General features: G+C 39.8%; 2 protein-coding genes across 7 annotated transcripts in view; one reads left to right on the top strand and one right to left on the bottom strand.

Annotated features, from left to right (window-relative positions):
* SF3B1 (splicing factor 3b subunit 1) overlaps positions 1 to 1,180 on the bottom strand; it is a 63,230-nt gene extending 62,050 nt beyond the window's left edge. The window contains exon 1 of one of the 2 annotated variants that reach the window (XM_081242880.1): positions 1,098 to 1,165. The gene's annotated coding sequence lies outside the window, so the exon portion shown is untranslated. Of the gene's footprint in view, positions 1 to 1,097 lie in introns of both variants that reach the window. The other variant, XM_081242882.1, reaches the window with a different exon arrangement.
* Positions 1,119 to 17,193, top strand: COQ10B (coenzyme Q10B). 5 transcript variants are annotated; one of them, XM_081242886.1, is made up of 5 exons: positions 1,119 to 1,251; positions 5,327 to 5,476; positions 9,687 to 9,879; positions 14,541 to 14,642; positions 16,083 to 17,193. In XM_081242886.1, exons 2-5 carry the CDS (start codon positions 5,352 to 5,354, stop codon positions 16,248 to 16,250), a joined length of 588 nt encoding a protein of 195 aa, XP_081099012.1. In that variant the 5' UTR covers positions 1,119 to 1,251; positions 5,327 to 5,351; the 3' UTR covers positions 16,251 to 17,193. The 5 variants fall into 5 exon arrangements, with proteins under 5 accessions (XP_081099012.1, XP_081099013.1, XP_081099011.1 ...); XM_081242887.1 differs by having other exon boundaries at positions 1,140 to 1,246; XM_081242885.1 differs by lacking the exon at positions 1,119 to 1,251 and adding an exon at positions 1,258 to 1,694.
* Positions 17,194 to 23,561: the final 6,368 nt, after the last annotated feature.

Here is a 23,561-nt window from a genome sequence, read left to right on the forward strand (position 1 = left end):
ATTTATTTTTTTAAAAAAGGAAAGTGCTTGACGTTCTTTGTAGCTGGTGATTTCAACTCACTCCACAAAGCATCTAGTAAGGGATGACTGCAATGAACAAAGCAAGAGTAGAAAATAATAATCATACATACACACAGAAGCTGGAATATTTATGTAAATGTAAATCAGATCAAGTCACCTCAAATGACTTCCCTTCACACATAGAGTAAAATCCAAAGTTGGTACCATGGCCTCCCAAGTACTATGAAAAACCCCTCACTACCTCTGATCTCATTTCCTTCCACTCTCCTCACTCACTGTGATCCGAAGCCCTTGTTCCTCGTAAAACATGGCAAGAATGTTTCTGTCTGGGGCCTTTGCACTTGCTGTTCCCTCCACCTGAAGATACTTTCCCCCTTAAACAGTCATCGTTCACCTCCTCACTGCATTTAGGCCTCTGTTCATTATTACTTCCTCAGAGGCCCACCTGACCACCTTATATAAAACAGCACCCCACCTTACCCCTCTCCATCTCCTTTCCCTGCTTTACTTTTTTCTACAGCATATGATTATCTGACATTGTATTATATTAATTGATTTAATATATTGATTTCCCCCACTCTAGAATATAAGCTCTATGATAGTAAAGACTTTTGGTCACTTATCCAGCACTTAAAACAGCGAACAGTGAGTGCCCCATAAATATTTGTTGACTACATTTAAGCAGCAGAATGCAGTAAGTAGTATGGCTATTCTCACTTTACGGTTTACAAGAAACTATGACATATAATGATTAAATAAGTACCTGGGAACAAACAAAGGGGAAAAAATGTCAAGATTTGATGAATGATTCCTGAAATGGGTAAATTGAAGCAAAGTCTGGTTTGTATGGAAGAAGGGAAACCCAAACTATGCACGGGCACCAATTAAAATGTTGGCCACACAGGAAAAAGGCATATAGAACCGAGTCTCTTCCCTAAGGCCGTGACCATATAGTGCCCTCACAACAACCTCACGGCGTAAGCACGTCAGGTACTGTATTAGACAGTCATTAACAGCAAGACTGACGGCCAGACTTCGCAGCCGGCAAGAATTGTCGGGCCCGGCCCAGCACTCACCGGTTTGGACAGTTACACAGTCAATAGCCAGAACCTCGGGCTTCCTCCCGCCCCTGGGCTGGCATCACGTGGCAGGTCTCGCGACCGGAAGCTGCACCCAAGAGAACCGCGGCAGTTGGCGAATCCGGGGAAGAGTTCCAGCGCGGGAGGTGAGGTGAGAGGTCACGGTGGTTCTTACGTAAGGGGCCAGAGGGCGCGGCGGGAACTGGAGACCCGGCGGCGGAGAGGGGTGCGTCTAGGCGGCCCTGCGCTCCCTTTGATTGGCCGGCAGGATGACGAACGCATTTACAGTCGGCCCTGCGGTAGTGGGAGCGTGCGTCAGCTTTGCGCAATCGGGGAAGAAGAAGGGGCGTATCTGACCGCTCAGGGAGCCCGCCGATTGGCTGGGTGGCGGCGGCGCCGGGTGGCCCGGGCCGCCGGAGGAGGGCGGTGCCGTGGGCCTGGTCCCGGCTTACTGGCGACCGGTTTTAGTCAGATGATAATGGCAGCTCGGACCGGTCAGAGGGCCCTGAAAAAGGTGGTCTCGCGATGCTGTCCGAAGTCGGCGGCAGCGGCCGGAGCCCCGGCTCCTGCGCAGGGGCCTGCGCGGAACGTCAGGTAATGAACAACTGGGGGCGCAGCGGCGAGGGCAGTTTTCAGCCCAGGGCTGCTGAGCAAGGGGACTGGGGGCATTTGGGGTGGGGCAGGCGGACCGGATGTGTTTCCGCGTCTCTGGAGAGAAAGGGTCTCCTGCCTTCTCAGGGCCGCGCGTTTCCACCCACCCCCTTGGACGGAGGCTCGCCGGCCTGTCCCGGGCTCCCCGTCTTGTGTTTGTGATTCGCTGCCCTCGCGAGAGGCGGTGAATCATCCGCTAAGCGACTTGGAAGCAGCTGATAAAGCAACTCGGCGGGAGTGCCTTTGGGCTCTTCCGGCCTCCTCCCCTTGGCCTACGGCTGCTGCTCTCGGAAAGTCATAACTTTGCGGCGCAGGAGTTGCGGGTTGATGGGCGTGTGGGAGTTTGTGGCCTGGCAGTAAGGCCCCCTTTGTTCCCCAGCGTATCCGATGGCCAGACGTGCTTTCCCAGTTTCTGGTATAGGTCTTTGCCCCCGCCCTTTGGTGCTTGCTAAACTAAACCGAAGCCGGGGACTTGGATTGTTTTCCATGCCATTGTAACTTAGAAGTCCTGTAACCTTGAACCAGAGTCTGCCTTCGATTTTCCTGGTTGATTCTTTTTCGGTAGGTGATGGAGGTGGAGACACGAAAGATTCCATACTTCTACCACTTAGTTTCCTTTTATTAATGCCATTTTAATAAATTATACTCGAAAATTAAAGTTAACGTTTAAAATTAATTCAGTTGTAAACTACGGGGTGGAGGGAGAAAGCACAAATCTGGTTGAGCTCCAGGACATTTAGATTCAGTGAAGAATTTTTTTAAATACCAACAACCCAACCAACTCCAAATCCTTTTAGACATTTATTGGTTGAAAAAGTTTTAAGCAGAACATACTGTATCATGCTTTAGATCTGCTTGTATTATTCTTATAAAATGCTGGCTTGCAAATAAACAAAACTAAAAAATTGCTTTAGTGATCAAATTGAGGCTTAAATTCCAGGATAAAATATTTACTGTTTATGATAATGAAGAGGGAGAGAGTTTACGAGTTCATTGCAAGGCAGAAGCATTAACGTAGATTCTGGCCTTTATTGTAGTAGAGTATTTGGGATGTAGTATTGGAAGATTAGTGAGCAAAAAACTCCTTCATCTGGTCCAGTTTTCATTTCATGGTTTAACCATATATACGATTGTATGGTTCTTGTATTGCAGTTGAAGACATATTGTTCTTGATAATATGTGAAAATAGATGGGCAGTCCAGGGCATTGTAACCATAGTATGCAGACCGATCAGAAAACGCCTGTTAACTTGCTTTAAACACAGGCATTTCCCTTATGATTGTAACCAGATTGTGTGCTGCTTTTTCGGGGGATAGAGGAACCGTATTACATGAACCTGGTACAAAATTAAAAACCATATACAGTGAAAAGTAAGTTTCCAAAACACCCAGTTCACCTCTTCAGAAGCAAGGGTCTTATTATTTTTTTAAAAAATAAAGGTTTATCTCAGATGCTGCTTTTTCTGGTCTTGTTTATCAGAAAATTGTTAATAATTGTGCATAGTATCTGCCACGTAATTGGCTTCCAATAATAGATAAGAAGGTATCTATACGAAAAGTGAAAAGAATAGATAAAACTGTTAAAACAGTTAAAGACATCTAAAGAATGTCTTAGAAGGGAAACGGGTGATTAGGCATTTTGAACACCAAGCTTGGTTTTTATAATCTGTGTGGCTACCAGAGATTCTAAATTATATTTTGTGTCTTTTTTTTTAAGGGGGAAGCTAAATTAACTGCCTAATTATTATTATTATTATTTTTAATTTATTTATTTTTGGCTGTGTTGGGTCTTCAGTGCTGCGCGCAGGCTTTCTCTAGTTGCAGCGAGCGGGGGCTACTCTTCGTTGTGGTGTGTGGGCTTCTCCTTGTGGTGGCTTCTCTTGTGGAGCACAGGCTCTAGGCGCGCGGACTTCAGTAATTGTGGCACGTGGGCTCAGTAGTTGTGTCAGTCGGGCTGTAGAGCGCAGGCTCAGTAGTTGTGGCGCACAGACTTAGTTGCTCCACGGCATGTGGGATCTTCCCGGACCAGGGCTCGAACCCGTGTCCCTTGCATTGGCAGGGGGATTCTTTTCTTTTTTTTGCGGTACGCGGGCCTCTCACTGTTGTGGCCTCTCCCGTTGCGGAGCACAGGCTCAGTGGCCATGGCTCACGGGCCCAGCCGCTCCGCGGCATGTGGGATCTTCCCGGACCAGGGCACGAACCCGTGTCCCCTGCATCGGCAGGCGGACTGTCAACCACTGCGCCACCAGGGAAGCCCGGAAGGGGGATTCTTAACTACTGCGCCACCAGGGAAGTCCCTGCCTAATTATTTTATTTCCACTGTTCTGCTTCATTCAGCAGAATAACTGTCAGTCACTTTTATCGGCATAATTCCACTTTAAAGCAAACTCTATAGCTTTACTCAAAAAAATTACAGTAGGCTTTTAAATATTATCACTGCCTTTAAAATTCACATAACATCATATTTTTAAAGATTTTTAGGGACACATGACACCCTTATTCTCTCTAGGAGATGAATCTATCTTAAAAGAGACTTAAGTTCATTCATACAGTTCATATGCTTGATTCTTTTCCATAGTCATGAAGCATTTAGCTTAACTATTTTCATTGACCTTTCTTTCATTACCTTTGGAATAAGTCTACCCAATTTTTATAAACAGCTTTAATTGTTCAAAAGTTTTTTCTTGTATTTATGGAGCCATAGTCTCAAGTATCACCTCTTATCTTCTGGTTGAATATCGCCAATTTCTTCAGTCATTCTTTAACTTGATTTTATCTTCCAGCCAAACTGTAGGGTCTCAGTGTCCTTAAAGAAATTTTATTTCTATGTAAATCATATATTATATAAATCAAATTTCATATATGATAACATGAGATTTCACCAGGCCACTCCATTACACTTTTAAAAAATAACTTGTCCCCTGCATTGGCAGGCAGATTTTTTTTTTTAACATCTTTCTTGGAGTATAATTGCTTTACAATGGTGTGTTAGTTTCTGCTGTATAACAAAGTGAATCAGCTATACGTATACATATGTCCCCATATCCCCTCCCTCTTGCATCTCCCTCCCTCCCACCTTCCCTATCCCACCCTTCTAGCTGGTCACAAAGCACTGAGCTGATCTCCCTGTGCTACGCGGCTGCTTCCCACTAGCTAGCTATTTTACGTTTGGTACTGTATATATGTCCGTGCCACTCTCTCACTTCGACCCAGCTTACCCTTCCCCCTCCCCGTGTCCTCAAGTCCATTCTCTACTGCGTCTTTATTCCTGTCCTGCCCCTAGGTTCTTCAGAACCTTTTTTTTTTTTTTTTTTTTTTTTAGATTCCATATATATGGCAGGCAGATTCTTAACCACTGCGCCACCAGGGAAGTCCCTGTTTAGTTTCTTTATGGTGCTTTAGAAGCTTATTTGTGTGTGTGTGTGTGTGTGTGTGTGTGTGTGTGTGTGTATTTTTTCAGGAATATTCTAAGGTTGCACAGCCTTCTAAAGTATGATTTTTATTTTACAATCTCTATAGTTTGTGTTTTCTCTTAATTGTCAATGTTACTCAATCAGGTTATTTTTGTCTTTTTAGATATTTAGCTTCCTGTGGTATACTGATGAGCAGAACTCTTCCACTACATACCTCAGTTTTGCCTAAGGAGATATATGCAAGAACTTTCTTCAGAATTGCTGCACCATTAATAAACAAAAGAAAAGAATATTCAGAGAGGAGAATTATAGGGTTTGTATAAAATAATAGTTGTACTAAAAGAGCATGTTCACAATTTTCTATAGAACATCATGCCTCTTTTTTTCTGGATTCTCTTCTTACAGACTAAGCTCTAATTTTCTAGCCCTTGCTGTTTTATAAATATTTGTTGAATGTAGTCATGTGGTAACTTTATAGGATAGATTTAAATCTTGACATTTAAAGGAAATAATTAAACTGTTTATGACCTGCATTTTTTGTACACTGTTCTTTTTTATAGTGGCAACATTACTGATATGTTGAGCCAGATATGTCTGTATAGCTCCCTCACATACACACATACCTAGGTAAGTACATATAAACATGCTAAGAGGCCCCTACCATCTAGAGCAGAGGTTGGCAAGCTTTTCTGTAAAGGGCCAGTTAGTAAATAGGTTTGTGAACCATACTGTCTCTGTTGCAACTACTCAACTCTGTCACTGTAGCCCAAAAGTAGCCATAGACAATATGTAATAAATGAGCGTGACTGTGTTCTAATAAAATTTTATTTACAGAGCCATGCAGCAGGCCAGGTTTGGCCCCTCATCTAGGGGTATATACAGCAGAGTATAGAGAGTCTGCAGATCTGCTAAACCAGAAATCAAGCAGTCCTTCCTATGGGAATTTCTACAAGGGGGTCTTAATTCCCAACAGGCCATTAAATATTACATGAATTCTTCTAAAAGTACTTTTCATTCATTTTATTTGGTTGCTTTTTTCCTTCTAATTTTTCTGCAGTAAAGAACTTCGGGCATACTCATAACTTTTGTCACATAATATACCATTATTACTGGATAGTCACTGTATTAGTTAAGGTAATGCTAGCAACCATACAGGTAAAACCCAGAAGTTTATTCCTTTCTCATGTAAAGTTGAACTGGGTATTCCCAATCCATGGGCAGCAATCCTCGAGTAGTGATTCAGGAAGCCAGGCTCCATCCAACTTGTGACTTTTGTAATTCCTTAGTCTTCAGTCTCTTAAAAAGATACACCTGGTTCTTAATCATATTGGTCTGGAAGTGACACCCAGTGCTTACTCTCAGATATTATTGGCAAGAACTAGTCACGTTACAGCTGTGTAATTGTGGCCTCCAGGTGGCCAGCAATAATGCCACATAAAGCAAGTGTAAATACTTGGATAAGTAGACATCTTTGCATCAGCGGGTATCTGTTGAAAAGAGACATGGCAACAAAAGGCTGAGAATTCAAATAGTGAATTGGTCTGCTTTCCTTTTGAATCAGAAATATAACATTTTCCTTTACTGTGTACTTGCCATTTGACAGGCACTGCTGGGGGCTCTATATTTATTGTTTCATTTAATTCTCACAATAGCCATGTGAACTAGGTATTATTCCCACTTTAGAGATGAGGAAACTGAAGCTCAGAGAGATTATGTTGTGTCATGACTCCTAAGCTTATTTTTCCCACCATATTTACTTATTCTTTCTTGCTTCCTTATTCTTTCTCATGTTAAAATTCTTTTTATTACAAATTGGTCTTATCTTATGATCTTCGTCTTCCCCCATATTTGACATAAACACATAATAGCTACCATTTATTAAGTGCCTATGTGCCATTGTGCATTATGCGAAAACTATTTCACTTAACCCTTAAAAGAACCCTGTAGGGACTTCCCTTGTGGTCCAGTGGTAAATAATCCACCTTCCAATGTAGGGGATGCGGGTTCGATCCCTGGTCAGGGAACTAAGATCCCACATGTGGCGGGGCAACTAAGCCTGCCACCACAACTACTGAGCTCGCGCGCCTCAACCACAAACTACAGAGCCCACACGCTCTGGACCCCGCGCCACAACTAGAGAAGAGAAAACCCATATGCCACAAGTAGAGAGAAGCCCACACGCCACAAGGGAGCACCGCAGTGAAAGATCCTGCATGCCGCAATGAAGATTGGACAGCAAAATAAATAAAATTTCTTAAAAAAAAGAACCTGTAGAGGTATTTTTCAATTATGGTTGAAGAAAATGAAGTTCAGAGGTTAAGCGGCCTAGCCAGGGTCACATGACTTACTGTTTTAGAGTTGATATTTGAACACAGTACTTTCGGACTACAAAGTCCATCCCCTTGACTGCTATGCTATACTGCTTTCTTAGTCAGTGCAGACTACTTTTATGACAATTAGCTTCCAGGCTACCAGGTTTCATACTTCTTCATGGGACTTATTTTGGCATTTATTTCCAAGTGTCTGAGAACATGGGGAGGGTAGGTTTATTTCCCTCCCTCTGCTGTGGGCCTCATTTCATGATCATAAAGATTAAATATGTATAAACACTCATTCTCTCATATTCCAAAAATACCCTTTTAAACTTTAGAATGTGGTTGTTTACTATATCATTTTGAGGTGAATTATGTTTTAACAGTGTGAGTCTTTATAACCAAGAATTATATGTGTCTGGTTCTCATTCAGTTGTCTTTTACTTGTATCCACAATGTTTTTGTTGTTTGGTTTTTCATTTAAACCCTGATGGTTTTTTGTTGTATTTATTTCTATGTATTTTGCATTTCTATGGTACTGTTTTCTACTTGTTAGTATAGGAACAATATTAATTTTTATATATTTCTCAACAGGCTACATAACTGAATTCTGAATTGATTAGCTTCTGATTTGATAGTCATATCACCTGCCAATTTATAATTTTGCCTAATTCTTTTCCACACATGTGCTTCATATTTCATGCTCTGATTTAATTTGACATCCTTTCAGAAAAATGTCAAATAACAATGACGATATGCAGCACCTTTGTCTTATTTCTAACTCTAATAGGAATGCTTCTGGTATTTATCTATGGAGGGAATCATATAATGTTTTTGTTTTGACTAATTAATATGGTTATAATAATATAATTCTTAGTATTAAACCATCCAAACATCCTTAAATGAGTTGCATTTGACTGTTGTATTTTTTAAAAAATATATTGCTCTATTGTATTTGCTGATATTTAGAAGTTTTGCCTCCATACTCACAGGTGATGTGGATTTATAGATTTTGTTTTTTATGTTTTTTGTGAGGCTTGGGTTCGCAGGATGTTATGCTAGCTCATAAAAAGAATGAGAGGTTTCCTTTTTTTGTTATAGAATAGATGTTTTTCTTAATTACAAAGTCCTCACGTACTTGTATAAAAACTTAACAATTTAGAAATATGTATACTAAAAGGCTTAGTCTATTTTTACTCCTACTTCTTTTTCCTGAATTAACAACTGGTAATTGTTTAATCTGTATCCTTCTAGGACTTTTTCAATGTATTTTCATTACAGACAGTCTATTAACATAATTATTTTCAGGAAAAAAATCCCGAATGTTTAAAATTGAGGAAATATAGTATACACTTATAATATTTCTCACATAGATAATAGAATCGTATATATCCCGTCTGCTTTAGTGTGCCTTTTTTCATGTAGCAATATATTGTAAACCTCTTTGCTCTAAAGTATACGGTAGACCCTTGAAAAGTGGTGTGTTTAGGGGGTGCAGACCCCCACACAGTAAAAAAAAATCTGCATACTGCTATTTCTGTCTCCAAATGAGGAATTGTTAAATGACTCACCCAAAGGCAGGAAGCTGATGAAACAGTTTGGATAAAATCAAGACTCAAACCCTAGTTGTTTTGATTCCACATATTGTGATCTCTAATTGAACACAAACTTTCCCTCACATTTAATTTAAAGATCTGTAAAATGAAAATACAGGTACTAAATTTACTGAAAAAACTTCATGTATAAGTGGACCCACACAGTTCAAACCTGTGTTTTTCAAGGGTCAACTGTACATCTGATCTTAATCCCTTTAGATAACTGATAGAGTTCCACAGTATGAGTGTACCATAATTCATCAACCATTTATTATTAAGCAATTATTAATATTTATCAACCAAATAAACATTTAGGTTGCTTCTAGTTCTTTTCCTCTCAAAGTCTCAGTTTTTAAATGCTGGTCACCATATTTGCAAGCCAGATTCAACCTGTGGTCTGCCCCATTGTAAGCTCTGCTATAGACATATGTTTAGCTCCCTTTTATCCTTTTATTTTCTGTGTTTTGAAGACATTCATCCCAGAGTGTGGTTCTATATGTGTGCCAAGTGATTTATTGCCTCATACATAGTAAACCTTATTCATATTCAATTTAAAGTGTACATATACCATATAAATAGATGCAGTTAACACCTCTCCTTTTTTTTTTTTTTAAAGATATTCTATGCAGGAAATGTATGATGTAGTATCAGGAGTGGAGGATTATAAGCATTTTGTTCCTTGGTGCAAAAAATCAGATGTAATATCAAGGAGATCTGGATACTGCAAAACACGATTAGAAATTGGGTTTCCACCTGTATTGGAGCGCTATACATCAGTGGTAACCTTGGTGAAACCACATTTGGTAAAGGTAATGGTTTTGTTTTTTGTTGTTTTTAAATATTCCTCAAATATTGATTATGTTAAATGGGTTAAAGTATAATAGCATTAAGAAGACTTCCCTAAACTAATAGGAGGGAAAAAACAAACTATTTATTATATCTCTTAAATCATATTATTTTACACAATATTAGCATTATTCTTTCCAAGTAGAAATTTAACTAGAACATGGAAATGAGAAGCTTTTTCTTTTGTCCTTCTGTTGAGGACTGTTGACCCACAGGAAAGATTTGGCCACACAAATGAGAAATGTTTTAATACTTGCACTACTTTTTCTTAAGTTAAGGAAGGGAAAGTGGTGAGAGGATGCAGAAAGGTAGAAAAGATATAAATGTGGAGAACATAAACATTATTGAAGTCATCCTGCCATGTACCAGGTACTGAAATGCCAAGTGTTGTTGCATGCATATATTAATCATCTTACTCTTCTCAGAGGAGGGTACACATTTAGAAAAGGTACCCAGACTTCAACACACAAAAAGGCAGAATTCCACAGAGTAATGCCCATTTCTTTTGAATTTCTAGAGTGTGATGACCAAAGACTTTCAAAGCTGAATTGTTTTGTGCTCACAGGATTTAGTGGTGGTATCGTTTCTTGGTAATTGGCCAGAGCTAAATGCCTTCGTCACCTCTTTGTCAGGCATTGAGGAGGTGCAACTCTCATACCAGAAAGAGTATACTGTCAGTGAAGCTAAGACCTTGGAGTCCACCCTAGTCGCAATCTCAAAACTTAACTCCACTTAAAAGACTGTGCCCCACTGTGGGACTCTGTCGTTATTACGACTGTTTTCACCTGTTTACCTCATAGTTCTGGAGTTTTCACCTACTATACCACACTTAAAATAGTTAACATATTGAGCTCTTTATAGTGCTTTACTTGAATTACTCTTCACAACAGCCCTTTGAGATGCAAATTTTATTCTCCATCTTATAGTTGAGTACACTAAGGCCTAGAAGAGTTAGATAAGGTTACACAGCCAAGATTCTAGTCTGTCTGACAGCAGCAAATATCTCTGTAATCTTAAAATTGAGTCCCCTGACTTCAGTCTCTTACCATTCAGACTCTCATAACTTAGATCTTAACATATCCTGCATCTAACTAAACTCTAAAAAAGTCTCATTTTCTCCTGGCTTTCTTCCCTTCCCTGGCTTCCATGAATGAACCATATAGTGCTTATTCCACAGCCCTGTGCCTTTGCATAGTGTTCCCTCTTTTACCTATAATGAAAATTCCTTGCCTGTTAATCCTTCAGATTTCAACCTGCTTTCTCCCTTTCCTTTCATATAGATGATTAGTTCTACTTCGGGGATTCCTCTGGGCTTTGCACGTGCTTTATTTATTTCTCTTATCACTCTGTAGTATAATTTCTTTCTTCATTTGGATTTCTGCTTGACAAAATCGAGCTACTTGAGGGAATGGGAGATTCTCTTTTTCATCTCTGTATCCTCAGCACCAGTACTACAATGACAGGAGTCATGAGGCCTCTTTGTTTATGTGTTCTTGGGTTATTGTAGATCCACAGATGTTCATAATAATTTCAGTAACTTTTAACACTGCCAAGGAGGGAAGAAATTATTTTTTTAATTATAATAATATGTACTAGATAGTCATTGCTATCTCAATTTTATGAGGCTTAGGGAAATTAAGAGCCTTACACAAATTCATACTGTGTGTGTGATTCCAAAACTATTTTTCCATTAAAATAAGCTGTCTCACTTAGTGTGCTAGTTTACTGTTTAAAGACACATTTGAGAATAACACACAACTTTCTATGTTCAGCTTTCAATTTTCCCTGGGTTCAGGTTCTGGATTTTAATACCTGATACACATATGTGACATATAATAAAAATTATTAACTGAGGAAGCAGCAGAAGCCATGTGACATTTTCTGTGAATTGTTAGCTGCCCCAAATGTGTCTGTGACTTAACATGTCAGTGATTCTAGTCTACCTGAATCTGTAGTGGCCAGAAACCTTCCTACTGTGTTCAGTATCTCTGTTAGGAATGAGATCTTTGGCAGTATTGTCCCTATCAAAACATACCAGTATGGGGCTTCCCTGGTGGCGCAGTGGTTGAGAATCTGCCTGCTAATGCAGGGGACATGGGTTCGAGCCCTGGTCTGGGAGGATCCCACATGCCGCAGAGCTAGGCCCGGGAGCCACAACTACTGAGCCTGCGCGTCTGGAGCCTGTGCTCCGCAAGAAGAGAGGCCGCGATAGTGAGAGGCCTGCGCACCGCACTGAAGAGTGGCCCCCGCTTGCCACAACTAGAGAAAGCCCTCGCACAGAAATGAAGACCCAACACAGCAAAAATAAATAAATTAATTAATAAACTCCTACCCCCAACATAAAAAAAACAAAACAAAACATACCGGTAAAAATCCATGGGTCCTTGAGCTGGATTATTGACACGAGTGTAGATAGCACTGCCACATTTTGTGAAAAAGTGGTCAGAGGAAGGTGCTATATTATAGTGATTATTCCCAACAGCTGTTTCTCCTTCACTATTAAATTTCCTATAAGCTTCTTATGTGGTTGTAAAGAAAGGTGGAATGCATTATCTTAAAGTTGGGTAACTGAAAAAGTTTTTTAAAAATTAAAAATAAAAGTAAATAAACAGGGGCTTCCCTGGTGGTCCAGTGGTTAAGACTCCAGGCTTCCACCACAGTGGGCATGGGTTTGATCCCTGGTTGGGGAACTAAGATCTCACAAGCTGTGAGGCATGGCCAAAAGCAAAAAAAGTAAATAAATGAAGTTGGATAACTGAAATAAGGTTTTATTATAGACTTTTGATGGTTTTAAAAATTGGATGGCCATTATTGAACTATATATAAAGCCAGACTCTTTGAAGAAAATTTTTACTTCTCCCCAGTGACTTAGCATATCAGCTATTAAAGTAGTTAGTATTTTAATGACTTATTTTATCGTGTCTAAGTAAGTTTTAAAACATTCACTGGTTTCCATATTAAAAATTAATATATTCTTTTTATAAATGTGTAAATAGAACATATCTTTTAAAATGCTTTTTAGTATGGATGCAGTTTATAATGATTCTACCATGTTACTATCTGATAATTAATTCAAAAGGGTTTAGATGAAGAGGAAGTGAGGAATAAACTGCAAATGGATTTTTAGCTCTTTAGCCCCCAGTCTGAACCATCTTTAGAGAGATCCAGATATAGTCAGAGAAATAATCCTATATTCTGTGTTTAGGTAGGCTATAGCTATGGGAGAAAAAATGACTGTTTACTTGGGGGAAACAGAGTTTACCTATGCAGGTCCTTATTTTGCAATATATTTTGTAGTGTGTAGCCTCAGGAGAGGGACAGTCTAAATTCCTGAGGGGGATAACTTATCCAAAAGAAAGGGGGTAGAGGGGCTTGATCATTTATCGGCCCCAGGATTTGCCAGAATTGCTGAAAACGTAAGGCTTAATTGAGGAGGGGAGTGTAGACTGAAACAAGAATTTAAAAAATAGCCTGCTTCTGAGGGAAAGTGATAGATATTCTTGAGGTCAATTGTCTACTAGTATAACAAGGCCCAGATGGCATCTTAGGATAGTAAATAAAGAAACTGAACTTCATTCAAGGTCATAACCTGTCCTAACAATGGACTAGTAACTATGGTTCTGGCCACCATTTTTCACACTGCAGGAGGCAACTCTTTAATGGGTCTCAACCAACATTTTTTTTTTTTTTTTGCAGTACGCAGGCCTCTCACTGCTGTGGCCTCTCCCGTTGCGGAGCACAGGCTCCGGACGCGCAGGCTCAGCGGCCATGGCTCACGGGCCCAGCCGCTCCGCAGCATGTGGGATCTTCCCGGACCGGGGCACGAACCCGTGTCCCCTGCATTGGCAGGCGGACTCTAAACCACTGCGCCACCAGGGAAGCCCTCAACCAACATTTTTTTTTAATGATATAGAATGGGAAATATCAGGGTGCACTGCACATAGTATTACTGTGTATTATGTTTCAGTGTGTACACACACATGTAAAATAAACATGAGCACAGAAGAGATGAGAGGTCAGAAAGCAGTGGGTCAGGGACAAGGGTCAGGGCCACACTTTAAGGAAAACTGGAACCATAGAGGCCTCTAGAAATAAAGAATAATGAGTTAGGGAAAGACTGAATGTGATTGGTAGGAGAAAATCTTTGGGTTGCAAAGAAGAATTATAGAATTGTTCTAGGGATCTGTGCCAAATGCCTTACAAATATTAAATTTAGCCATCTCGTACTGATGGTATAAGACAGGCATTATACTCATTTTACAGATTAAGGAGATACAGTACAGGGAATTAACTTGTTCAGGATCACTTATAAGTGGCAGAGCTGGAAATAAACTTCCAGGTAGTCACTCCCTGTTTTGTTGTGGGAGGAGAACTCTAAGTAGCACAGTGGGTGACAGCAGTGGAAGAGAACAAGTGGCAATCTTGGGGATCCCAGGAGAAAGGAAAATGGCTTATATTGGCCAGAGATCACTTCCTAGTACCAAGCTAACAATGAGATGTTTTTGTCACCTGTGGTCTGACCTATAAAAATATTTACTTCTCAAAGAAATCATCTTCCATTGTAGATTCTGAACACAGTCCAAATGGTATTTAACTGTGGTTTTATTTTTTTCATTTGTTCTAGGCATCCTGTACTGATGGGAAGCTCTTCAATCATTTGGAGACTGTATGGCGTTTTAGCCCAGGTCTTCCTGGCTACCCAAGAACTTGTACTTTGGATTTTTCAGTAAGTCTCTCATAAAGCCCTCTATTTGTTCCAAACATGAGGTGAAGTTGGTAAAGAAGGAGTAATCCATTTTTATTAGAACCCAGATGTCATAATTAATAACCTATGTGCATAGCAATTACTGAAAGACATTTTTTAAAAAATCTCAAATTTCTGAGTATTGAATACCTTTTTCTGCACTAACTTTTTTTTTTTTTTTTTTGCACTAATTTTATAAGAAAAAGTGCTAGGGGAATTCCCTAGTGGTCCAGTAGTTAGGACTCTGTGCTTCCACTGCAAGGAACATGGGCTCAATCCCTGGTTGGGGAACTGAGATCCTTCATGCTGTGCGACGCGGCCACAAAAAAGAAAAGAATGCTAATGACCCTTTCTCTTTTTCTATTTTATTCCTTGAAACTTTGAACAGTCATCCCTTCTCTGTTTTCTAATTTTTACAAGTCCATAGATAATAAGACACACGCAACTAAGTGTTCGCGTGCCATAACTAACGAGCCTGTGAGCCTCAGCTAACACCCAGAGCAACCAAATAAATAAATAAATATTTTTAAAAAGAAGAAATGGTTATAATTTTGAGTAAATTACTGTATGCTATTCTCAGCTCTTAAGTTGCTTTCATTACAAAATTAGTGGGCATATATGGGACAGTTGGGGAAATTTGAATGAAACCTCTCTAGATTAGATAATAGCATTATTATCTAATAATATTAACTCCCTCTATTAATTTCCTGGTTTTAATTATACTGTGATTATATAAGACATTGAAATAGGGGAATCTGGGTGATGGGTGTATGAGAAATCTTAGTACTGTTTTTGCAACTTTTTTATAAATCAAATTATTTTAAAATAAAAAATTAAAACATTCAGAAGTTAATGGATATTTAAGGTCCTTAAGATATTATTTCTTAAACTGGGTTGCCTTGAATTCTGTCTTGAGGGGATATAAAGAAAGTTCTAAATCATTGTCTACTTTAAGATTGAACCACCTTCGCCATCTATTTTGTGGGTTAATCTCATCTTTCTGTTACTGCTTCTCATGGGAATACCATATCAGAAGGATCATTTCCCTTCCTTATTTACTTTTGGGAGGTAAGGTAGCTCGAAAAGGGGCATATTAATAAGAAGCCAAAGTGATAAACATGGTATTTAGCAAAGCTTTTTTCCAGGTTTCTTTAACTTAATATAAACAGACTCTTTGCCCCAAAATGAGATTCATTGGCCTTGTTTACTTAAGCTTATTGTTTAGCCTGTTGTTGTGCTTACTGCAGTAAACAAATCTCCCTCTTCTGAGGGATGTTAAAAATCTCATCTAGATAGACCCATAGAGCTCTGCCTTAGGTACTGGGCCAAGTAACCCATTTCACAGTGTGAACACCATTACTCTAACTGGAGATTTAGTAAAAGAAAGATCTTTCTAAAATAATTATTAACATTTTCCTACAGATTTCTTTTGAATTTCGCTCACTTCTTCACTCTCAGCTTGCCACATTGTTTTTCGATGAAGTTGTAAAGCAGATGGTAGCTGCCTTTGAAAGAAGAGCATGTAAGCTGTATGGTCCAGAAACAAATATACCTCGGGAATTAATGCTTCATGAAGTTCATCACACGTAAAGAGAAAAAGAAAATGGTCACCTACTTGTAACTAGTTTATTCACTTTTAGGAAGTACTTTCATCATTTGCTTTCGGAAGTCAGAAAGCATTTGTCAAACCCAGCTTTGATTATAAACCCGTACCATTGAAAATTTGCACTTGGAATATGGAACCACGTGTACATAGAATTCAATCAAGTGTAATTCAGAGTAATATGTATATTAGCATATTTACAATAATGGGATGTCATCACTATTGCTAGAATACTGACATTCTTCTGAACAGAAATTGAAACTGTAAATCTAAACCTTTTAGATATCACCTCACCTGAAAGAGGTTGGTTGAGATACTCATGCAGTGTGTATTATATTAACCATATCACTTTTAAGTTATTAAATTCAGACTATTTATAACTTATTGTCTTAGGGTCTGCCTCACGGCTTAGGATATTTGAGTAATCATCAGATGTTTAAAGTAAAAACTTTGACTTAAAAATACTGTTAATGAAGGTTCCCTGGCACTTTTCTTATTTTTAAATTGTTCTTGTGGATAGTAGTAGATAATTTGCTGTTACACTGAGGTTAGCTTCCAGATAAACAGTGAATTTTTTTTTTTTTTTGGTGAGTGGTCCAGAGTTTTAAGCTACTTTTCTCATAGTTTGCAGCCCTCTCCCCGGTACTTTGACTGCTCTTTCAAAAATGCTGTTTGCATGTCAAATTTTGTCTACAGCAGTGGGCAGTAGATGAAGATAATAAGTTGGTGTCCAATTTTGTCTACAGCAGTGAGCAGTAGATGAAGATAAGTTGGTTGAGACGTCTCCAGCACCATGCACCCTTATTTTCTATTTATTGTGTGTACTCACTTTTAATAATGCATTTCAAACTGATATTTTTGTAAACAAATCAATGTAAGGACTGAAGTGGTAACTTAATAAAGTTAATTTGTTTATTTTTTGTACAGTTATTTTGGTTATTGAAATGTCTTAAAATACTTCCACAGAAAAAAATCTGGGCAAAATTCAGTCTTCCTTTAATAATCAATATTGATTCTCTTCCCTTCCTTCATTCCATACCCAACAACCCTCTGGCATTAATTACCCTTCCCTTGTTTCCTCAGATCAGCAAGGGAACTTACTAGTTCGTTCCCTACATGAATGCATGTTTGCATCAATTTGTTCAGTAAATCTGTTGTGAGTAACTGCTCTCTGCCACATGGTGGGTATACAGTGGTGAAGGATTCTTACAGTCTACTCACATGGAGCTTGATTATGCCTTCACACAGGTAACGTATTTTTCCGCGTATAAATGAGGTATCTTCCCAGAGCATAAGTAGTTTGTATATAATTATGTACCTTTGGGGACTTCCCTGGCAGTCCAGTGGTTGAGACTCCGCCCTTCCACTGCAGGGGGCGTGGGTTTGGTCCTCGGTCAGGGAATTAAGATCCCGCTTGCTGAGCGGCACAGCCAAAAAAAGAAAAAATTATGCACCTTTTAAAAAAGTTTTATTTTTAAGTGGCAAAGATAGGACCCCAGATATTTTCTCTTTTTCCCTGTACAGTATTACTACACTTTTTTAAAAATTTAATTTTATTTATTTATTTATTTTTGGCTGTATTTGGCCTTTGTTGCTGCGTACGGGTTTTCTCTAGTTGTGGCGAGCGGGGGCTACTCGTCCTTGCCGTGCACGGGCTTCTCATTGTGGTGGCCTCTCCCGTTGTGGAGCACAGGCTCTAGGCACGCGGACTTCAGCAGTTGTGGCTCACGGACTCCAGAGCACAGGCTCAGTAGTTGTGGCTCATGGGCTTAGCTGCTCCGCGGCATGTGGGATCCTCCCAGACCAGGGCTTGAACCCGTGTCCCCTGCATTGGCAGGCGGATTCTTAACCACCGCGCCACCAGGGAAGTCCTTACTACACTTTTAATGGAAATAAGAACCTGTACTTTACCACTAAAAGTGCCATTAGTAGACTTAGGTTTAGAATCTAACTTAGTGGTTGGGTGTAACTGGACTGGTATTATGATAGTATGTACATGGTATTTTGGTAAGGGAACCCAGGAATACCCAAAAATTGCCTTGATCTAGCCATCTCTTTGACCCATGAGGTTCCCCAAGTATTGTCAGAACACAAGTCTTGGTAAGTGGTAGAGACAAACCCGTGCATTCTGGCTCAAATATGTATGCTCTTGTGTTTGCTCTGAAGTCTGTGACCTGTGGACTTAAAATTTGGCATCTGTGCTTTCCATATCATAAGAGGGAAAACAACACCATCTTTATAAACTTCTTGAATTGGCATCTGGTCAGTGAAATCTGAGGGGAAGACTGATGGGATAGGACTTGCTAGATAAGATTTTTATCTCTGTGGAAAGAAACTTGGAAGAGAAACTTCTCTTCCTTGGTTTTTGCCTGGTTGCGTGAGGATGTGAAGTTTGCAGCTACATCTGCCATCTTTTCACAAAAAGGGAAGAGGCGATGATTCCAGAAAAGCCAATTCAGAACCCTAACATCAAGGGTTGAATGAACCAACCTTGTAGTGGGCACTTTTGGTTACGTGAGATAACAGACCTCGAGTGTCTAAGTCACTTAGAGTTAGGTGTTCAGTTACTTGCAGCCACCCTTTCATCCTGCTCCAATCTGAACTGGTTGCTCTCCACGCTGCTGCTATTGTGCAAGTGTAATTCCCTAATCATCCTAGGATTTCCCTTCACCTCTCCTCTTGGGGTTCCTATTTCCTGGATCTTTTGGCTTCCTTTTTTTTTAACTCTCAAAATGCTGAGGAAATCCTCTAGTGGCTTCCTAAGAAAGGGCGAATGGGAGCTAAATTTTTTGAATCCCTGAGTATCTGAAGATGTCATTGTTTTATATTCACACTTGATTGAGTATAGAATGCCACATTAAAAATAATCCCTCCCATCCCCCATAATTTGAAAATCTGACTTCATTGTATTCTGGCATCCGGTGCTGCTCATGAGAAGTCTGATGCCATTCTTATAACCAGTACTTTGTTTTAGCATCTTTTTTATGGTCTCTAGAAGCTTTTAAAATCTACTCTTTAACTTGGGTAGTCTGGAAATGCATGCTGATCGGTCGTGTTGCCCTGTCTTTTATTAATTGTGCAGGGCAACTTACAGATCCTTTCAGTCACCGGCTCATTTCTTTGAGTCCTGGGGAATTTCCTTCAATTATTTGTTTGATAATTTCCTCCTATCCATATTCTCTGGTTCTTTCATTCAGGAATTCCTAAGTATTTAGACATTTTATTTCTTGTATTAAATCTTTATCTTCTTTCCTCCTATTTTCCATCTGTTTTTGTTCTGCCTTTTAGATTTCTTCAATTCTGTCTTTCAGACTTTTCAGTTAATTTTATATTTGCCTTAGTTTTAATTTCCAAGATTTTTTTGGTTTGTTTTCTAGTTGTTCCTTTATTTCATAGCTTTCTTCTTTTAAGGAGACAAGATCTCATCTTTCTTAAGATACTAAGTTTCCCTTAGACCCCTTCTGGTTTTTGCTATTCTCACATTGAAGGCTTCCTCGACTGTCTAATGGTTCTTGTTTGTCCGTTAATATTTGAAGGCAAGGTATTATACGGTTTACTGGAATTAAGAGGGGGCATATTGGCTGGTGAGTTTCACTGTAAGGTGATCGGGTGAGCCAGGCTTTTCACTGGCGGACTCCCCAAATGGCAGGATCTAGAGGTCTTTTTTTCACAGTTTTCCTACATAAGGATTCTATCTCTTGCCCTAGAGAAATATGGGGCTGGGAATAGGAAGAGGGACAGATGGGGTAGAAATAATGCCTGGCTGTTGGCATTCTGTAAGTTTAGTAAGGGACTGAGGGTCTCACAGTTTGGAATGTAGGCTTTCCCTTAATCTTTTAGGTCCCTCTCTTACCCCAGCTCTCTGCTCTTTCTGGTGTCCCAGGGTGAGATTCATTCCTATTCAATTTCCACAGAGAATTAACCTGTAGGCAATAGTTACCTGGTGGTGTGGGAAACGGGAGGAGACCCAGGAGTCCAGTATCTCAGTAATCCTTCAGCTAATTTCACCCTCGTTTCCACTCCCACACTTGGCCTTACCTGATTCCCTAGACTCCCAGTATCCAAGGAGTGAGTCCAAATGCTAAATCTCCGGGGAAGTTCTGTGGGACTAAGTACCTTGTTTCTTGTATTCCTTCTTCAGGTTCTTAGGTTATAATTATATCAACTCTACGGCACATCACTTTTCCATCACTTTTCTCACTTCCTGTAGATCTACTGATACCCCTCATCCACCCCTCCCCTGCGTTGCCCTGGAATTCCTTACGTGTTGGTAAGGACCATTTTTTGAGTTTGTTGTTTTTTTAAATGTCAGAGGGGCTTTGCAGCAAGGGGTAAAATACTTTTATTTGTACCTTGTTTAGTGTCTAATTTATTAATGAAATTTCTTTTAAAATTAAACAGCATTTCTCTAGAGATTCACATACTGCTTATATAACTGATCAATCTGAGTGTATGAAATTAAATTTCCCTGAACATTTAAATATTATAGATTCAAAGACTTATAAGCATTAAAATTGCAAATTCAATATATCAGATTCTCTTGAATGTCTTAAACGTATTATGAGACAGAAAACCCCACAATGTTATAATGATACAGTAATAATATTTACACATAAATGATATGAGTGTTACTATTTCAGCTTCTTATATTTATTATTTCTATTTCTCCTGAGGTTGCCTGTTTGTTTTTTATATCCTTCTGCACATTCAGTATATTAATTAGACTCAAGAAGAGACACCATCTTAGGCCAGCGGAGGTTGCAGGATGTTGGTAACCGACTGTTAGATTCTTGGTGGGGATGTGTAACCTGGCAGCACAGGCCAATGTGATTCTGAGCCTTGAACCTTAGGGTGAGTCCCGTCTTTTTTTGTTTGTTTTTTGGCTGTGCCACGTGGCTTGTGGGATCTTAGTTCCCCAACCAGGGATGGAACCCTGGCCCTCGGCAGTGAAAGCGAGGTGTCCTAACCACTGGACCACCAGGGAATTGTTTTTTTAAATTGAAGTATAGTTGATTTACAATGCTGTGTTAATTACTGCTGTACAGCAAAGTGATTCAGTTATATTTATATATATATATATATATACACACACACACACATTTTTTTAAATGTTCTTTTACATTATGGTTTAATCATAGCATATTGAATATAGTTCTGTGAGCTATACAGTAGGACCTTGTTGTTTATCCTTTTTGTATCAAAACTTGTTACATCATGAGGTTTTTACATCCTTTGTGTTCCAGAGATTTTTTTTTTTTTTTTGTGGTATGTGGGCCTCTCAATGCCGTGGCCTCTCCCGTTGCGGAGCACAGGCTCTGGACGCACAGGCTCAGCGGCCATGGCTCACGGGCCCAGCCGCTCCGCGGCATGCGGCATCCTCCCCAACCGGGGCACGAACCCATGTCCCCTGCACCGGCAGGCGGACTCTCAACCACTGCGCCACCAGGGAAGCCCCGTGTTCCAGAGATTTAATGCTTAGAAACTTGATCTTTCCTGGAAATGAAGTACTCTTCAAGTTCTGTGTGGTTGTCAGTACCTAACTCGTGTTTTGATATTTTGACCCGATTTGTCAGTATAAATAGAAACTTAATGTTGTCTCATGAATATATCAACATTCATGAGGTTCTTGAGTTCAGCTCCAATGTTTCATTCCCTTGGAAGGTTAACTTCAAATTTTAAATTCTGGGGAATTTGGAAAATTTGTTATCTTAAAACCCATTTTGGATGTTCTTTCATTTGATTATTCATGACCAGTGCAAGTTGGTTACTGGACTCCCCTTCTACCTGATTATATGAGACTACCAATACCACTCATTCTTCCTACCCTTGGTTTAGTTCCTACTTTCTTTCTTTGGTTCTCTCACTACTTTTATTTTACTCCTTCCTGTCTTTACTTGTATAGAGACACGAATATAATCTATACTTTATAAGCAGGTACATACTTATATATCTATATTCTGGCTTCGTAACATCAGTAGGGCATTAAACATACAATATTCACTAGTTTATATTGGAAGTATCTTTTTCTAGTCTTCACATTCACTTCCTTCTTTTGAATATCACCATGAACTCTTGGCTTTGTTCTAATTCACTATCATTGTTATTACTGACACTCAAAATGTCCTAACTTGGCCAATGGAAACCCTTTTGGTTAGTTTAAAAACAAAAACAAAAAACAAAAAAAAACTGCCCTGGATATTTTTGAAAGTATTCTTGCTGTCAGGCAGCGACAAGGTGTTCCAGATTCATCCTGATTTTTTTTGTCCCAAGGCATAGACTCCACTGCTATTCAAGGAATCCTATTCCCGTTTGGTGGAAACCAGTATGAGACAAAAATCAGGTGCTACGGATGTGCCCAGGAATTGGTGATGGGCACCAATGCTGTCAATGATATCGTTAGGCCATTTTTTGTGTGACAAAGATAGAAATCTTTTTTCTTTGGCTGCGTATTGCGGCTTGGAGGATCTTAGTTCCCCGACCAGGAATTGAACCGGGCCCCAGCAGTGAAAGCGCCGAGTCCTAACCACTGGACCACCAGGGAATTCCTCAGATACAGATCTTTGAAGGCTACTAAATTCACAATGATTATCTTCAATTTGGTAGTTACTATACTCCATTTTTCTTAAAATTTTTGGTTTCATCAACCACTTACTCCAGTATAGACAGTCCCTTATATTTAACCCAGTTCGAGAATCATCAGTTCAGAGATGCTCTTGTTTGCAAGGACCAGGGAGATACCTCTAGCCCAAAAACGTGCTTTTTAGGTTGGAGATTCTCTAACACTTAAGCCTAGCTGTAACTGCCCAGATTGCAGTAGAAACAATCTATTTTCTCAACTCTTTTCCTGAAATAGCAGGATCTGACTTCATAGTGGCATTCCTTTTTCCTTGATTACTCCTTTATCCATTTTTAAAGCAGATCCAGCTGTCTTTATAGAAGTTCACCTCCATGGTCATGGCTAAATATTGGGTGTGTTTGTGTCCCCTCCATGCCCCTTTTCTCTCTCAGGCTCATAGATTTGTTGTAACACAGTCCTGCAAAATTTTTGCCTTGAGGGCTTCCCTGGTGGCGCAGTGGTTGAGTCCACCTGCCGATGGAGGGGACACGGGTTCGTGCCCCGGTCTGGGAGGATCCTACATGCCGCGGAGCAGCTGGGCCTGTGAGCCATGGCCGCAGGGCCTGCGCTTCCGGAGCCCGTGCTCTGCAACGGGAGAGGCCACAACAGTGAGAGGCTCTCGTACCGCAGGAAAAAAAAAAAAATTTGCCTTGAAAAGCCTCTGCTGTTCAAATAAATCCTG

This window comes from Mesoplodon bidens (genome assembly GCF_964165515.1).
Source record: "Mesoplodon bidens genome assembly, chromosome: 8".
Classification (NCBI taxonomy): domain Eukaryota; kingdom Metazoa; phylum Chordata; class Mammalia; order Artiodactyla; family Ziphiidae; genus Mesoplodon; species Mesoplodon bidens.